The sequence below is a fragment of the Pagrus pagrus genome (assembly GCF_965226575.1).
Source record: "Pagrus pagrus genome assembly, contig: HAP1_SCAFFOLD_39, whole genome shotgun sequence".
Classification (NCBI taxonomy): domain Eukaryota; kingdom Metazoa; phylum Chordata; class Actinopteri; order Spariformes; family Sparidae; genus Pagrus; species Pagrus pagrus.
Genome location: NW_028175424.1, coordinates 108,841 through 126,447, shown reverse-complemented (window position 1 = coordinate 126,447; position 17,607 = coordinate 108,841). Strand labels below are relative to the sequence as shown.

The following is a 17,607-nucleotide window of genomic DNA, read 5'->3' as shown; positions in this document are numbered from 1 at the left end:
GTATTTCTTGTGTATTTGCACTGTGTGCTGTGTATTTCTTCTGTGTTTCTACAGTGATGTGTATTTCTACAGTGTATTTCTATTGTGATGTGTATTTCTACTGTGATGTGTATTTCTACTGTGTATTTCTATTGTGTATTTCTATTGTGATGTGTATTTCTACTGTGATGTGTATTTCCACTGTGTATTTCTATTGTCTGCTGTGTATTTCTACTGTCTGCTGTGTATTTCTACTGTGTATGTCTATTGTGATGTGTATTTCTACTGTATATTTCGACTGTGTCCTATGTATTTCTAGTGTATTTGTACTGTGTGCTGTGTGTTTCTACTGTGTATTTCTATTGTGATGTGTATTTCTACTGTCTATTTCTACTGTGATTTGTATTTCTCTGTGTATATCTATTGTGTCCTCCTTTTTTCTACTGTGTATTTTGACTGTGTGCTATGTATTTCTTGTGTATTTGCGCTGCGTGCTGTGTATTTCTTCTGTGTGTTTCTACAGTGATGTGTATTTCTACTGTGTATTTCTATTGTGATGTGTATTTCTACTGTGACGTGTATTTCCACTGTGTATTTCTATTGTCTGCTCTGTATTACTACTGTGATGTGTATTTCTACTGTGTATTTCTATTGTGATGTGCATTTCTACTGTGTATTTCTATTGTGATGTGTATTTCTACTGTGACGTGTATTTCCACTGTGTATTTCTATTGTCTGCTCTGTATTACTACTGTGTGCTGTGTGTTTCTACTGTGTATTTCTATTGTGATGTGCATTTCTACTGTGTATTTCTATTGTGATGTGTATTTCTACTGTGACGTGTATTTCCACTGTGTATTTCTATTGTCTGCTCTGTATTACTACTGTGATGTGTATTTCTACTGTGTATTTCTATTGTGATGTGCATTTCTACTGTGTATTTCTATTGTGATGTGTATTTCTACTGTGACGTGTATTTCCACTGTGTATTTCTATTGTCTGCTCTGTATTACTACTGTGTGCTGTGTATTTCTACTGTGTATTTCTCTTGTCTGCTCTGTATTTCTACTGTGTATTTTGACTGTGTGCTATGTATTTCTAGTGTATTTGCACTGTGTGCTGTGATTTCTATTTCTCTGTGTATGTCTATTGTCTCCTCCTTTTTTCTACTGTGATTTCTATTTCTCTGTGTATGTCTATTGTCTCCTCCTTTTTTCTACTGTGTATTTTGACTGTGTGCTATGTATTTCTTGTGTATTTGCAGTGTGTGCTGTGTATTTCTTCTGTGTGTTTCTATTGTGATGTGTATTTCTACTGTGTATTTCTATTGTGATGTGTATTTCTACTGTGATGTGTATTTCCACTGTGTATTTCGACTGTGTCTTATGTATTTCTAGTGTATTTGTACTGTGTGCTGTGTATTTCTACTGTGCATTTCTACTGTGTATTTCTATTGTGATGTGTATTTCTACTGTGATGTGTATTTCCACTGTGACGTGTATTTCCACTGTGTATTTCTATTGTCTGCTCTGTATTACTACTGTGATGTGTATTTCTACTGTGTATTTCTATTGTCTGCTCTGTATTTCTAAAGTGTATTTCAACTCTGTGCTGTGTATTTCTACTGTGTATTTCTATTGTGATATGTATTTCTACTGTTTATTTCTATTGTTGGCTCTGTATTTCTACTGTGTATTTCTCTTGTCTGCTCTGTATTTCTACTGTGTATATTGACTGTGTGCTACAGTAGGTACTACTTCGTTGTGGCCGAGTTCACGCGTGATTCTCGCGTGAATCACGCGAGAATCACACACCTTTTTAGTGGCGGATAAATTGTGTTTTCATGAGAAGCGGCAATGTGCCCAAACAACCACCAGGTGGCATCTGTGAGCAGGAGGACGACAACATGCAGCAGCAGGGAGCAGTGACCATGAACGGGAATGGACAGAGTTGCCTGATTTATGTTTCTGTTCATTGTTGCTTAAATACAAGAATGTAGCTAATAATACCTCACCCACTCCACACCTCATTCCAACTCCTTCCTTCAGCCTGTCGCTACAGGGTCCCTCTAGCAAGGACAAACTTAGTGAGTTGTTGATGATGTTGATGGCGGATGAGATGAATGATTTTTTTTCACTATGAAGCCTTTTAAATTACGCACAGCCTACAGAAGTTTCAACGTCCATATAAGCATTTAAGAAATGATTCTTATCAGTTCCATAATTCAGAGAGGATTTTTACTCAACGAAAAAGTGTATAAAGATCAGCTTTTAGGTTGAAGACACGACAGCGGCACGTATGTCCAGACGCTGGTGTGTCAGCTGGGGCAGCGGGTCGGTGAAAGATAAGGCACATGAAAACATTGTGACTGACGTATAGCTCCCCTGGTAGAGCAGCTCCCTCAGTAAGCAGAATCACCCGCTGATACGAGTTCGAATCTCTGTGTAGGCTGTAACTTAAGTTAATGTGTTTTCTTTTCTCATCATCATTATGATCACATATGGCTCCAAGTTTGCGCAAATAAATGAGCAAATGAGCATTAATTCTCCGCCGGCCGCGGCACCAGCTTTCCTGCTTGTGTACATAGATTCTGACACCACAACTGTAGCGTACCGAATATCAATAGATGATAACCAGAAAAAAAACGTTCTATTGATCTGATTCACCGGCTTCATGGACGTCGGAACTATTTTCTGAGAGGGGGGGCGGGGGAAGCACGCACTTTTATCAATGATTAAGGATTTGATTTGAAGTTATTTTATAATGGCGTGCAGTTATAAGAGAACTAGATGGATGAAGACGGCATCTTTATTGTTAAGAAAATGAAACTTTGATCACTAAATCAAGCCATTTAAGGAACATAACGGCATTATTTGTACCCTTGAATGAAAAAAAGAAAAGTCTGCGCTCCTGACTCAGGGCTTTCATGCATATCCAAAAGTGGACCTTCTCTCAGTTGACCCACTGATGAAGATTTTAAGCAGGGTCGAGACATCGCTTTCATCCATAAGGTCACTGTGAACGTTCATAACGGTCAAATGTGTTGGTCTCTCCTGCGTCATGGTGTGCAGCCAGGTTTTCAGCCTGCGCAAGGCTGAGAAAGAGTGCTCGGATGCCGCGACAGATATTGGCAGGGCCAGGCACAGCTTAATGAGCTTCTCCACCTCTCTCGTGGAAAGGGGGTCAGTTCCGAGGAACCCACATCCACTCGTTTCCCCTGAGCCGCCTCAAGAACTGCCTGCTCTCGCCCTGCAGCTATGCGGAGTCCTTCCTGATCAAAACGCCGCTCCGCCTCGGAGCGCACCAGGTCCATATGCACATCCTGGATGGTGCTTACTTCTCGTATCTTCCCGTGGGTAGGGTGGCTGATGGGGTGCGTGAGTTCCGACGTCTATGACCGGCTTTCTTTATTTCAGTTGTGGTGTCAGAATTTAACACAAATATTTGTGCTTTCTATTCCTTATATTTTCTACAACAGGCTTATAGAAAGAAGAACGACGCCACGTCATGTCAGACAGTTTTCTCTAGCTTTATTAAAATACATAATCAGCAGCTTCACAGTAGTCGGATATACAGAAGGTTATTTAAAGCGGACTGAGTCCCTGAAGCCGTCTCCCTGCAGGAGGAGATCCCTTGGCCAAGTGATCAATGTATTTGTTGCAGACCTCTTTGCTGTCCTCAGCGCGCGGGGGTGGGGGTGGGGGCGCTGGCGTAGCAAGCTTTTCAAAAGTGTGGGGGATGGATGTGGTCTTTCCAGTTAAGCAACTTGTTCCAGATGCCTTAACATTTGCATTCCCCCATACTGAGGAATGTGTGTAGGGGACGAGAAGTAAGCACCATCCAGGATGTGTCCATCCTGCATTCGGAGGTGGAGAAGCTCATTAAGCTGTGTCTGGCCCTGCCAATGGCCGCGTTTCTCAGATTCGTTAAGGAGCTCTTAAGTGCTAAGATCTTCTTAGGAGCGCTCTTAAGAACGCTGTGAAAGAAGGATGTGTTTTCCAGAGTCGCTCTTAGCTTAAGAAGATCTTTCACTAAGAAGGAAATGTAAGATCGAGCTGACCCACTCTTAACAGCCTTCTTACAGCCAAATGCTCAGTGATCAAGCCGCGTCAGGGAAATTTACATCCTCCACTTTTCGAAATAATAAAACAATGCTCAATGTTGAAATGCGCTCATAGCTGCGGACCACTGGCGCAAGAAACATAGGCTAATAGAAGAAGAAGAAAAAACCTTGTTATTGAATTACACGTTTAAGTTTTCCACACATATCTGCATATGAGTTTATAGTAGGCTGCTACACATAAAAATACAACAACCCTGTGGCATTTCACAGATATCAAGGAAACAGATGTAATTAAACTCAACTGAACCTCATCCAGAGAGGCTTCACCTGCTACTCTACAGTATATAAATGCGTTGCCAAAGTCCGCGCGTGTGAGAAACGATGGCTACAATACAGCACATTCTCGCTGCGAACCAACAGCGTCGCCGTGCGCGAAGCCAGACGGTTTACATAAATGCATACGTGCGTCAGCACTTCTCCCCACTGGACGTGCTGTCAGACCGGGCTGTCCAGGCAAAGTACCGGCTGCCCCGTGTGGAGATCCAACGGCTGATCACTCTGTCTCCACACATCCAGAGAGCAACCCGCTGCAATTTTGCCCTCAGCCCGGAGGTGCAGCTCCTGGCTGCGCTGCGTTTTTACGCAGTGGGGAGCTTCCTGGAGTTTCATTTTCTTAACAATAAAGATGCCGTGTTCATCCATCTAGTTCTCTTATAACTGCACGCCATTATAAAATAACTTAAAATCAAATCCTTAATCATTGATAAAAGTGCGTGCTTCCCCCGCCCCCCCTCTCAGAAAATAGTTCCGACGTCCATGAAGCCGGTGAATCAGATCAATAGAACGTTTTTTTTCTGGTTATCATCTATTGATATTCGGTACGCTACAGTTGTGGTGTCAGAATTTAATGTATTTTATGTACACAAGCAGGAAAGCTGGTGCCGCGGCCCGGCAGAGAATTAATGCTCATTTGCTCATTTATTTGCTCAAACTTGGAGCTATATGTGATCATAATGATGATGATGATGAGAAAAGAAAACACATTAACTAAAGTTACAGCCTAAACTGAGATTCGAACTCACACTAGCGGCAGATTCTGCTTTCTGAGGGAGCTGCTCTACCAGGGGAGCTATACGTCAGTCATAACACACACCGGCGTCTGGACATACGTGCTGCTGTCGTGTCTTCAACCTAAAAGATGATCTTTATAAATTTTTTCGTTGAGTAAAAATCCTCTCTGAATTATGGAACTGATAAGAATAATTTCTTAAATGCTTGTATGGACGTAGAAAATTCTGTAGGCTGTGCGTAATTGTTTCTGCCTCCGCTTATTAGCCATGGCTGCAGCGAGCGAGCAAGCGAAATCACAACCTCAGATGTCTTTAGGGTATCAGATATTTTTATTGGCTATTCTTATATTTACGCAACATCCAGTCAGGCCGTGATATATGCTCACGGGGGCGGACTGGGACAATAATTCAGGTCGGCAATTTTACCAGTAAACAAATGTTCCTTAAAAAACGACTAATGTAGTTTAGCTCTACTGTAAAACAAAGAAAGCACAAGTGATTATCCAAGGTCACCCAGATAACTGAGGTGTCCCACCGCTTAGAAACAATCAGTCTGAATCAATATGATACGGTTTAGCAGTCCCCCTCTCCATTCACTCTACCTGTAGCCTAAAACAGCGCCACTCTCCATTGCAGCTACATTGTGGTCAAATGTGGAATTGTCCCAAAATCGTTTCAGCTGCAATTCAGTACTATGCTTCCACCTAGTGGCTACAGTTGTCACTGACAATCTCGCTCCCCGCGAGTGAAATGGCCACTTTGAAGTAGTACCTACTGTATGTATTTCTATAGTATTTGTACTGTGTGCTGTGTATTTCTACTGTGATGTGTATTTCTACTGTGATCTATATTTCTACTGTGTATTTCCACTGTGATGTGTATTTCTACAGTGTATTTGGACTTTATGATGTGTATTTCTACAATGTATTTCTACTGTCTGCTATGTATTTCTAGTGTATTTCTACTGTGTGCTGTGTATTTCTACTGTGTATTTCTACTGTGTGCTGTGTATTTCTACTGTGTATTTCTCTTGTCTGCTCTGTATTTCTACTGTGTATTTTGACTGTGTGCTATGTATTTCTAGTGTATTTGCACTGTGTGCTGTGTATTTCTACTGTGTATTTCTATTGTGATGTGTATTTCTACTGTGATTTCTATTTCTCTGTGTATGTCTATTGTCTCCTCCTTTTTTCTACTGTGTATTTTGACTGTGTGCTATGTATTTCTTGTGTATTTGCAGTGTGTGCTGTGTATTTCTTCTGTGTTTCTACAGTGATGTGTATTTCTACTGTGTATTTCTATTGTGATGTGTATTTCTACTGTGATGTGTATTTCTACTGTGTATTTCTATTGTGATGTGTATTTCTACTGTGATGTGTATTTCCACTGTGTATTTCTATTGTCTGCTGTGTATTTCTACTGTGTATTTCTATTGTGATGTGTATTTCCACTGTATATTTCGACTGTGTCTTATGTATTTCTAGTGTATTTGTACTGTGTGCTGTGTATTTCTACTGTGTATTTCTACTGTGACGTGTATTTCCACTGTGTATTTCTATTGTCTGCTCTGCATTACTACTGTGATGTGTATTTCTACTGTGTATTTCTATTGTCTGCTCTGTATTTCTACTGTGTATTTCTATTGTGCTGTGTATTTCTACTGTGTATTTCTATTGTGATATGTATTTCTACTGTGTATTTCTATTGTCTGCTCTGTATTTCTACTGTGTATATTGACTGTGTGCTATGTATTTCTATAGTATTTGTACTGTGTGCTGTGTATTTCTACTGTGATGTGTATTTCTACTGTGATCTATATTTCTACTGTGTATTTCCACTGTGATGTGTATTTCTACTGTGTATTTCTACAGTGTATTTGGACTTTATGATGTGTATTTCTACAATGTATTTCTACCGTCTGCTATGTATTTCTAGTGTATTCCTACTGTGTGCTGTGTATTTCTACTGTGTATTTCTCTTGTCTGCTCTGTATTTCTACTGTGTGCTGTGTATTTCTACTGTGTATTTCTCTTGTCTGCTCTGTATTTCTACTGTGTATTTCAACTGTGTGCTATGTATTTCTAGTGTATTTGCACTGTGTGCTGTGTATTTCTACTGTGTATTTTGACTGTGTGCTGTGTATTTCTACTGTGCATTTCTATTGTGATGTGTATTTCTACTGCGTATTTCTATTGTCTGCTCTTCATTTCTAAAGTGTATTTCGACTCTGTGCTGTGTATTTCTACTGTGTATTTCTACTGTGTATTTTGACTGTGTGGTATTTCTAGTGTATTTGCACTGTGTGCTGTGTATTTCTACTGTGATGTGTATTTCTACTGTGATGTGTATTTCTACTGTGTATTTCTAGTGTCTGCTCTGTATTTCCACTGTGTTTTTATATTGTGATGTGTATTTCTACTGTGATGTTTATGTCTGCTGTGTATTTTTATTGTCTGCTCTGTATTTCTAAAGTGTATTTCGACTGTGTGCTGTGTACTTCCACTGTGTGATGTGTATTTCTACTGTGCATTTCTACTGTGTGCTCTGTATTTCTACAGTGTATTTCTACTGTGATAAGTATTTCTACTGTGCATTTCTATTGTCTGCTCTGTATTTCGACTGAGTATTTCTATTGTGAGGAGTTATTCTGCTGTGATGTGTAATTCTACTGTATATTTATACTGTGTGCTGTGTATTTCCACTGTGTATTTCTACAGTTTTCTGTATATTTCTACTTTGTTATGTGTATTTGTACTGTGTGCTCTGTGCACTGTACAGTAGCATAAGCTGTATTTGACTGCAAAAAGGTTTCTCAAGCAAGTTTCCTAGCCTGGACTGGCTACTATTGTTCTGAAATGCTAAAAATTGACATAAGCCAGTTTTCACCCTCAATGAATTAAAGATCAGGTAAAACCTTGTTTGTCATGAAATAGATCCACATTCAACCAGTTCAGGCAAGGAAACTTCAGTGAAAGACCTTTTTTCAGTCAAATACAGCTTATGCTACACTGTAAACCCGAACGTTCAAATTAATTAAATAGATTAAGTACTGCATACTCAAAGTTTTAAAAAAGTTCTACTAACTTAATTATGTCAAGTTTGTGTAACATGTTCTTTCTTTTTGAGTAATTTATACTAATAATGTTTGATTAAATTGAAATATTTCTTTATTAAGTAAGCATAAATTAAAAACACAACTTAAGTACAAGTTAATAGAATTAAGGCCTACATATAAGAATGGTAAAGTCTTCTTATTTCTATTATTTCAAATAGGTGGAATTTAATAATAGGCCTTGTACATGCTAAAATGCAATAAAAGGGGGGGAGCACCGAAGACAGGCAGCACGGAGGACTGCAGAAAGTTGGACCTACGTGGCAACAGTCAGCCTCACTGGACTTACTGTAAGTTTTGAATGTTCATATATTGTTAATATACTAACATTTAGTTGTATTTTGGGTGCGTGTCGAAAAAAATAGCAGAAATGGCGGGTCCCTATTTTTTATGTGCTTTGCCACGCTTCCAGAAGGAAACATTGTGCTAGCAAGCCTAGCAGGTGTTCAGTTGTGTGTTACCTGTTTTAATGAGGCAGTTTAAAATGTTGGATACTTGTCCTAGAGGAGGTTGCAGGGCCGGCTCTTGGCATAGGGGGTATAGGCAGTCGACTAGAGCATAAAACAAAGTGTTTTAATCTTTATAAAATGTAATTGAATCCCCCCCTCTCATGTCTCATGGTGCAACCAACCCCGCTGTGCCAGCAGTCACACACACAGCAGAGGTGTGTGCAGTGAGATTGTTTTCAAGCCGTTTTCTTGTTAGAAATGCCAGCCCCACATAGCAAGCGGGTCAGGGCCAGATCCGGCATCAAGCCGGCACCTCTGGCCTACATCTGGCATGGCAATAGTATGTTAGCCAGATGTGGGCCAGGTCTGGCAGTGATGGCACCGTTTATGAAATGGCATGCCAAATGTGGGCCAATTGTGGTTAGGTGTATGTGGCCCAGGTCTGTACAGTAGCAGACAGGTCTGGGCCAGATCTGGCATCAAGCCGGCACTTCTGGCCTATTTCTGACCTGGTAAATAGTATGTTAGCCAGGTGTGGGCCAGGTCTGGCAATGATGGCACCGTTTATGTAATGGCATGCCAAATGTGGGCCATTTGTGGTTAGTTGTATGTGGCCCAGATACGTAGCAGACAGGTCTGGGCCAGATCTGGCATCAAGCCGGCACTTCTTGTCTATTTCTGACAAGGCAAATAGTATGTTAACCAGATGTGGGCCAAGTCTGGCAATGATGATACCGTTTATGTGATGGTACGCGATACATGGGCCAATTGTGTGTGAGTTTATTAGACCCTAGAGTGACTTTGACTAGGGTCAAAGGGGACTATTTAAGGTTAAAAAAAAAAGAGACAGGTTTTACACATTTGAATTGGGTTTTTTTTAAGTATATTTTTGGGGCTTTTATGTCTTTAATTGATAGGACAGTTCAGAGAGTGACAGGAAATGGGAGGCAGAGAGGGGGAATGACAGGCAGGATAGGGCCGCTGAATGTGGGATTCGAACCAGGGCCGCCTGCTCTACACACGGGGCGGGTGCTCTACCAACTGAACTAAACACCGCCCCAACACATTTGAATTTTAAAAAGGCAGGACAGTCCCTTTTCTTTAATAAATGATCAAAGCTTTGTCCGAGAAGGCTGAAATCCTGACATGGCCTCTGCAGTTTGTAAAGTCCCCAGCCCATACAACCTTCAGAAACTTGAAAGGTCATCCTGGTGCATGTGAGGTCTTCAAATAAACCCCTTTATTTTTATAAATTTTCACATTCTAAAAGACTTAAAGAGCATATTGCAGGTTAGACCCCCCCCTTAAACCAATGCTTAGAAATATAATGTAGGAACAAGTTTTTCTTAAAATTATATTTATAAATATAAATTTATAAATAAGACTTCCGTTTTTGGGAGAAAATTTTACTTCCGCATCGAAAAACCCTTAACGGAAGTGACGTAGGCAGAGGGAGAGCGGTCGGTTTGAACAATAGGAAAACAATGGATTGTGGTGCTGGTTCTGACCCCGAGGGAACTTTACATGTGTATAATTACAAATACGACAGACCACAACCGTATAACTAGGAGTCCATTATGCACATTAGAGAGCAGAGAGACACCAGGAGGAGAATTGATGGCCAGAGGAGAGAGAAATTGAGCTGTGGTGTCAGGACAGTCAGTGCAGAGTTGGTCAGAGACTGGTGGCTTAGCTTACTGTATACGCATTAGCTACGGATATGCTTACATCACAACATCGTACAGATTACTACCATGTATCATGCAATAAAAAAACTAGTATTGATTATCTAATACATGTCGGAGTACTGATACTTACCAATGACAGAATATATAGAATATTTAGATTGACTACAGTAACATTATGACACAAGTTTGGTGAGAGAACATACATTTTATTAAAAACTGACTCATGAAAGTCATGACGTCAATTCTTCCCCTCAACAGCCAGCAGATGTCACTATTTTGACTGTATCGAATGCTTCGAAGCAGTGCATCATTTTCCAGGCAACTTTGTCAAAGTGGTTCAGTGCTTCAGAAAGCTTCGGTTTCACCACCACTAGGCAAAAGTTGCAATGATGGCTAAGGTGACCCATTCAATGGGTAAAATAATAATAAATAAAAGTCAGATAGCCAGCTTTACAGTGTCACATTTCATTGATTAATTTGGTTTTCCTGTTCAACCACTAGATGGCAACACCAGACATAAAATATTCATACTATTCAGTATTTTTTGTATAGCTAGGCTATTTAAATGTCTCAAATACAATAAATTTGGTTCCACAATAAAACACACATTAACAGATACATTGTCATCTAATAGTTTGCCCATGAAATCACATTTAGCACAGTCTACAATTTATAGCCATCATGGATGCCATAGCGATAATCAAATCAAATTACACTATCATCAAAACTGTAATTAATCAAAATTTTCCAGAACATATTCAGTTTATATTTGGCTGGCAATATGCAATCAATACAACTATTTACAATTCAACATTTGGAGAGTACAACATAACACAACTCACCATTTAAGAACACACTCACTCATCACTTGTATTGGAATTTAGCTCGCCTCTCTTTCAAGCAAGCAAAGCGATCAATCACCCTCTCATTGAAATCAGGCATGTTCCTGACAAGTTCCCTCTCCATGGAAAGCAGGCCCAATGCATTCAGACGTTCCTGTCCCATTGTATTTCTCAGGAATGTCTTGAACCTCTTTAAGGTGGAGAAACACCTCTCAGCTTCAGCTGTTGTCATTGGAGTGATTATGAGGATGTTCAACAGCGCCACAGTCTCAGAGAAGGTTTCCTGGAGGTTGTAGCTCTGTAGAACCTGGTACAGAGCCAGTGCACTGCAGGAGCCCCTGAAGTCTGGACTTTCGTAGATGAGAGAAAGCTCAGTCCTGAGCCTCTCCTTGTGTAGCATGGGGTATGCCCTCATGGTGGTATTCAGAGCCTCTTCAGGGAATGTTTTCAGATGCCGGTCAAACAGCTCTGCCTCTAGCAGCACGGCACTCACAAGGTAGCTGGTGAAGGAGAACCTGTCTTTGGCATGGCCCAGGATTGTTTCACAGATCTGTTAAAATGATAAAAATGTATAGTCAGTAACACACAATTGTAAAAAAAAAAATTCTACTGGTGTTGGCATGAATGTGGCCATGATCTACTGTATCTACTGTCTCACAGTTCCAAAGTATGCATTTTATTATTCATGCAGACTTATTACTGTATCCTTGTGTGAGTATAATGGACAAGTAATGGGTGAGTAAAACAAATGACTACCATCCATTACTGAATTACTGAAAAAGAGATTGTGACTTTATCACTTGGTTCCAACACTTGAGTATGCCTACATCATTGGTCAGTAGTGAATGCAGATACCTCTTTTGACAGCCTCTGCTACTCTTGTTCATAAGGCTCTCCTTGATCTTGTGGTACCTGGTGCTTCTTGCTGCTGCTGTTGAGAGGAGCTTTGGTCCCTGAAGGGAGACAGATCAAAAGTGTGAGAATATGATGACAGTATGTCAATGCCATTATCAATAATTACTCTCTTTAAAAAAAACAGTAATACTAGTAAGTAATAAAAAATTGCCGCGAAACTCTTTCATTCACCAATATTTTGTTATGATACGCTAGTGCTATTCCCCTCTGAGTCCGGGGGTTAGCGGTTATCAACACCCGGGGTCTGTAGGTTGACCTACTGACCTCTGACCTGGACGATATCATCTCCGACCGCTGCCCGGCTCATTCTGATAATAGTCATTCCGCTTCGGCATTCGGGTCCATTTTTAGTGCAACTAGCCAGAGCTTTAGTAAGTCTAGGTTGCGGAGAGGAAGCTGAACTTCGTCCAGCTGCTCATTTTGTTCAGACAAGTCGGACACACGCAGAAACGAACCGTAGCATTAGCGATAGCAACAAGGCGCGCCGCAGTCGGAGATGACATCATCCAGATCAGAGGTTAGTAGGTCAACCTACAGACCAACAGCTAACCCCGGACTCAGAGGGGAATAGCAGTAGCGTATCATAACAAAATATTGGTGAAATTAACGAATTTTGCGGCAGATAATGTGTTATTTAGAGGCTACATTGCACTGCCCTGTGTACTTGCATTATACAGATATACGCGGCTCTCAGCTGGATCTAATTTCGTTGGAACGACTTGTAATGACACCAAAGTTATCTGGGTGAGTAAATGATCGTATTTTATGCTAGAAATAAGGTCCAGATTGTAAAAAACGGTTATTATCCATTAATAATCAAAAGAAATATACCATCTGACCCATTTAAAAAAAAAAAAAACAGTGTTATGAGTATGAAAAGCCTCAGAGTTATCAATGTCCTGTATCAAATCATGAATGCTGGCAGTGAATATGCCAACAGCTTCCTCCTTGTTGATCTTCTGGAGGGATCTGGAAAGGGGAGCCGCAGCAGACGAGGACAGGACAGTGCTGCACTCTCGCACTCTCAGAGAATCCATGAGGAGCCAAAAATGCTGACAGACATGAAAGACATATGTGAAAGGCAGAAGATTACAGTACATAAATAACACAAGATATACAAACTGAAATACAAGTTATGATACTTTTTCATCAGAAATCACAAGAAGACCCTTACCTGCTTTATTTTTGCACAAGTTCCCTCCTGCGTCTCAATGTTTCTTTCCGTTGGAGTTACTTACTTCAGTTTCTCCACAACAGGCTGAGCAGTTAGTAAATAGAGACATAAGCTGGCTTTGGCACACAATGAACTTGTCAGTAGCCCTGAAAAAAGAAAATTACCTATTAATTTGCACCATGACACATCTTGGGCTGTGCCTGGAAAGCTAGGATAATAAGAGGTCAATCTTTATACAAATATGTAACTTAATACATTCAATGGTTGGTTTACTACATATACCCTTGTCCAACCTGCAATCCCATACAACAGCTCTGTCACAGAATGTGTTCAAGTGTGTTAAAAATGGAGGTCAGATAGTGTTGGAGTTGTACCGCCTGTATGCATATAGATAGCATATATAACTCGAAAAATTGTATTTCCTGCGAAAATACAGCGTGAATGCTGACGGCTGAAGTGATTTCGGAAATCTGCTGAATGTGCTGGAAAACACTTGCCTAATGCATAAAAAATGCATACAACTATGAGAATGAATGGTCAAGAATTTGCAGAAAAAGCTGTCTTTTTTCAAAAGCTGAAAAGTCAAAGGCGGAAAAGTAATAGGTTCAAAGAGCTTAAAAAGCTGAACATTTTGATAATTGGATGGTTTCTCTAGCTGAACATGAAGCTGAATATTTGAAAAGGATGAAAAGGCTGAAAAGCTGAAAAGTAATAGGCTGAAAGAGCTTAAAAAGCTGAACAGTTTGACAGCCAAACAGTTTCTGTAGCTGCATATGCTGGAGCAATAGCAGAACCAAAGTTGAAAATGTCCCCATAAGAATGAATGGGAAAACACCTCCCAAACTCCTGCAGGTTTAGAAAAAAGTGTAATGGTTATGGCCAAAATATGTATACAGTGAGTAACAGGAGACATTGCTGAACCATGTGATGTCTTTTTTATTTCTGTAAAGTGAAAAATGAGGGAGCCAGAGCGAGAGACAAAACCGGTACCGTCTGCTCCACTCCAGAAATTTAGGCTCAAAGTTAACACTGCAGCTTATGGGGGAGTTGCTGGAGTGCTTGTCGCTCGAGGGCTTCTACAGCCAAAAGTTTAAGTCCTACATCTGAAATAAGAACATCACCTGAAAGCCAACAAGATTTCCTACATTTCTATGTATATATTGTCTATGTGAAGTAAAAGCTGTGGGACCCAAATCAAGATGAAGAGAGTTTTTTCTCAAGTTTTTGCAGCTGCTCTCCACTCTAGCGATGATGTCACCCACTCTAGCTCACGCAAATGTTATAAAACAAGACTTACAAGTGGCTGTTCACGTTCAGCTGAGTCTCTGTCTGATCCGTTACTGTCTCCTGCCGGGGCGGCAGCACCAGCAGCTGCTGACAGACAGCGGTCCGGATGAGGCTGTCGGCACCGAAGGCACCGCACCGCACCGGGGGTTGGAGGGGAGAGGGGGGCGGGGGGTCGCACAGTTCTTGCTTCGGAATCCCAGTTGAACTCCATCAGATCGCTGGAGTGATAATCCTCTGGTTTAAACTGAGCGACACACAACCGAGTTTTTCGTAGCTGACGCAGAGGTCAAGCCCCGTCTCTTCAGCTGCACAACACGCACCCAGGCACGGAAGATAGCACCGTTTTTTTTCTGGTGGACCGGTGGACTCGATGTCGTGACAGGCTGGAGTTTGTGAAACCACCACAAACTGAATAATTTACCATGTCCATGATAACGCAATCCAAACCTGCTGTAAACACACTGACTCACGATAAGACGACCGCTCTGACAAATAGCCATCTGCTCCCACACTAAGCTATGGCAGCTGCTAGCATACAACTCCCTCTTGTGACGTAATATGACGCGATGTTGGAAAAAAAAAAAGAGAGAGACAGAGAGAGTTTTTAGGCGCTGTGCTCACTTTTTCGGTTAAATTTGTGCTCTTGTGTCTTGAAAAAACATTTCAAATCCTCACTCAACTTTTCAAATGGTATTTTTCACACATTACATTTATTTTGTAAACCAGTATAACCTGCAATATGAAAAATCCTTAGGCACACTTGTATTGGGGGGTCAACCACCGTGCAAAATTTAGGGTCTCTAGGGTCAAAGGGGGCCATTTAAGGCCAAAAAAGACATGTAAAACTGTTTAACAAAAATATCAAAACTTTATTCTAAATGAATACGATTTGAGTATGTTGCTCAGCTAAAATTGTAATACAAGAACATTTTGGTCCCATAATTGGAGCGTTCTTCGCTTTCCTAGTGGCCAGCAGTTGTGAGCTTTTGGAATAGATAACAAGTTTCAAGTCATTCAGTTTGTTGGAATGGTGAGCCTCATTTGGTTTAAAAATGTGAAAGTTTGAAGGCCCGCCTACCAAAAAGTAGATGTTTAATCAAAGCCAAACCAATGCTTATCTACTCATCTGGGGCTACAGAACAACATATCAAAAGCTCAGACTTCCACGACCTCTATAAAAAAAATGCTATAAATTTGTCAGTATGTCAGAGGGTGTAACACCCTTGGGTTTTTGAAAAGGACCTTTTTTCTAAATGACTTGTATTTTGCTTTCGTATTCTTGTGTAGGGGCCCCAAGACAACCTCCATGCAAATTTTGGGGTCTCTAAGGTGAAAGGGGGCTGCATGGCAGCCAAAGAGACAGGGGGTATTAAAGGTGAAAAAACAGGATTGAAGGGATTTAGCCAGATTTTTATGTTGCTCACTTATAAGTGTCATACAAAAATATTTTTGTCCCATAATGATTAGAGCTTTCTAAAGCTACTTAGCTTTCCTATTCAAAACACTCTGTACACATTCAGAATGACAAACTCTGTTATTCCTCTTAATCTGCACACAAATGCACCAGTCTGCTTCGAGTCGGATTATGCTGACCACTGGGGCATACCTTTAATGCAAGAGTGTTACTGTTCTGTGCATGTTTAAAATACTTTTATTAAAACATGTTACTGTATATCCTACTGTATAGCCTCCCCTTTCACCCCCTCCATGCCCCGGCTTTACTGTGCGGTCCCGGCCGGTGGAGCCCCCGCTGCACCATCCACCGGGCCGCCGGTAATGCTCCACTGTCACACCAACTGGGGTAAAAGTCCTCGCAGACATTTCATGGGACACATAAATAATCAAAGTGCACGTGCAGCTAGTGGAAACGAGCCAGGAAAGAGCATGCATGACAGCGTGACGTGAGCATTTCCTCAGAATGATTGACATGTTGGAGGACAAATAAGATGATCCACCCGGGGTGCTGCATTTGCAATGTTATAAAAGGTTGGCCACCAGAAAAATATCTATGACCCAGTAGGATTACAACCTATATGGACAAGCAAGTTAATTTTTTGCTGGAAATCCAATATGGCCACCACAATATTAGCCCCTGTATAATTGAGGTGAATAGGGCAAAAATTTAAACTAAGAGATATATCCATGAAACTTCACAGGTTGATCACTGACATGAATAAGAACATCCTTTGTATTGGAGGTTTCCATGAATATATATTTAAATATGCAAATAGGGCATTATTTGATTACATTTGCCTTAGCCTAACCCTAACACTGTAAAGTAACTCGGATTAATGGGTAGTCGGACTTTTGGGTGGTCGGACTGACGTATGCTCCCCCAATTCTGTATGGAGGCAATTTCCTGAGCAGCATCAGAAATCTCTCTAGTGAGAGGGAGAAGACAGACTTCAAAGCTAAGGCTGTTAAGAGAGGACTCAGGGTGGGGGAGGGGATGCCACCATAGGATGCCACTCAACAGGCTTAGAAACTGACCTTCAGTGTCACTACAATGAGCTGCCAGAGCTAAAATATCAGTCTTTCCTAAATATTGTCTCAATATTCAGCCTTCCATGATAAGTCATTTCTTACAAGTTACAAAATTTAATAGAAAAGAAAAATTCTAATTGTATTTTTTATTTTATTTTCAATAGTAATTTAAATATACATATCTGGTATAAAATATGTGAAAATCCCTATTAAAGATAAACAGCATTTAAAAAGTTCAGACTTGTGCTGCTCTGTATCTCAGATTGAATAAGTGCCATACTACATGCTCCTCTGAAAGTTCACAGTCAGGTCAGGTGCAAGTCAGGGTGGGGGAGGGGAGCTTTCAATGCACCTGCACCTCCAAACTCCCTCCAAAAACACTGCTGCGTTCAAGGCAGGCAGGAATTACTGATTTCCTGGAACTGAATAAATAATGATCATCAATACATGTTTAACTTCTTAATCCCTTTATGATTTGAAATTATTTGAAGATAAAAAAATATTTTAACTCATTTTTACTAATCAAAACCATCCCATGGCTTGC

At 40.6% G+C, this 17,607-nt stretch overlaps 1 protein-coding gene across 2 annotated transcripts; it reads right to left on the bottom strand.

Moving 5' to 3' along the window:
- Positions 1-10,552: 10,552 nt before the first annotated feature.
- On the bottom strand, positions 10,553-12,368 carry LOC311253723 (uncharacterized protein). Of its 2 annotated transcripts, none has more exons than XR_014621834.1 (2): positions 12,059-12,368; positions 10,553-11,753 (listed from the first exon to the last, which is right to left on the bottom strand). XR_014621834.1 is itself a non-coding variant. In XM_084384209.1 (2 exons), the coding sequence occupies exons 1-2, from the start codon at positions 12,209-12,211 to the stop codon at positions 11,226-11,228; spliced, it is 624 nt and encodes a 207-aa protein (XP_084240335.1). In that variant the 5' UTR covers positions 12,212-12,368; the 3' UTR covers positions 10,553-11,225. The 2 variants fall into 2 exon arrangements, 1 of the variants encoding a protein (XP_084240335.1); XM_084384209.1 differs by having other exon boundaries at positions 12,116-12,368.
- Positions 12,369-17,607: the final 5,239 nt, after the last annotated feature.

What these genes read in the sequence shown, in the direction of transcription:
- LOC311253723 (XM_084384209.1), bottom strand. Translation starts at nt 12,211, where the DNA reads ATGGCATTGACATACTGTCATCATATTCTCACACTTTTGATCTGTCTC. An exon ending in GCAGCAGCAAGAAGCACCAG is followed by an intron (nt 11,754 to 12,115) that starts GTACCACAAGAT and finishes TCATTTTAACAG; the next exon opens with ATCTGTGAAACAATCCTGGG.